The sequence below is a fragment of the Merops nubicus genome, unplaced genomic scaffold (assembly GCF_000691845.1).
Source record: "Merops nubicus isolate BGI_N331 unplaced genomic scaffold, ASM69184v1 scaffold44092, whole genome shotgun sequence".
In the NCBI taxonomy this organism is placed as follows: Eukaryota; Metazoa; Chordata; class Aves; order Coraciiformes; family Meropidae; genus Merops; species Merops nubicus.
In genome coordinates this window covers 291-1101 of record NW_008592405.1, presented here as the reverse complement: position 1 = coordinate 1101, position 811 = coordinate 291, and the positions used below count along the sequence as shown (strand labels likewise).

The window sequence follows — 811 nt, the reverse complement described above, 5'->3', positions numbered from 1 at the left end:
CCAGGCTGCCCAGGGCAGTGGTGGAGTCCCCATCCCTGGAGGAACTGAAAAGCTGTGGAGATGTGGTGCTGAGGGACATGGGTTAGTGCTGACCTGGCAGTGCTGGGTTAATGATTTGAAAGGTCTTTTCCAACTGAAACAATCCTGTGATTCTAAGAGTGTGAGAGCAGAAGCTGTGTCCGGTGCTGCTGGCTGCTCTGATGCCAGTTGAGATCCCTGAGGTCCCCATGGGTGCCGTGGGGGTTGGAGCAGGGCTGGGCACCAGCACAGGGTGGTTGTGCTGCAGTGACTTTTCCTCCCACAGGCCCTGAATGAATCTTTGAAGCTCTTCAAGACTCACTCCCCCCAGACTGCCGCCATGCTCTTCGCTGTAGATCACGATGCTGGCAGGATCACTTGCCTGTGTCAGGTGCCCCAGGTAATGCCAAGACTCTGCTGCTGCCTTTCTCCAGCCCTCAGTGAGAGCCACATCCTCTGCAGGTGGTTGTTGGCATGGCTGCCCCTGGCCTGCTGGCCTTGCTCTTCTCCAGGAGCTGCCCTGGAAGAGCTTCATCCTGTTGCCCCACGCTGGTGGACACTCCTCACTCACTGCTGGCTGGTCTGAGGTCGAGCTCCTTCTTCTTTTTGATGTTTCTCTTTTCCTCTGCAGGAGACCGCCAACAAGGGCTTGAAGGCCAGCCAGTGGGTGCAGGAGGTGTCTGCCCTGATGGACGGCAAAGGTGGCGGCAAGGACATCTCGGCACAGGCCACGGGCAGGAACGTGGGCTGCTTGCAGGAGGCCCTCAGCCTGGCCACGAACTTTGCCAGGCTG

The 811-nt window shown here is 58.6% G+C and overlaps 1 protein-coding gene across 1 annotated transcript in view; it reads left to right on the top strand.

The window, feature by feature from the left end:
* LOC103767995 (alanine--tRNA ligase, cytoplasmic-like) overlaps window positions 1–807 on the top strand; it is a gene marked incomplete at both ends in the record, with an annotated part of 5367 nt that extends 4560 nt beyond the window's left edge. The window contains 2 exons of the mRNA XM_008935125.1: window positions 305–418; window positions 650–807. Of these exons, the coding sequence (XP_008933373.1) occupies window positions 305–418; window positions 650–807 (272 nt within the window). The remainder of the gene's footprint in view (window positions 1–304; window positions 419–649) is intronic.
* Between the last annotated feature and the right edge of the window lie 4 nt (window positions 808–811).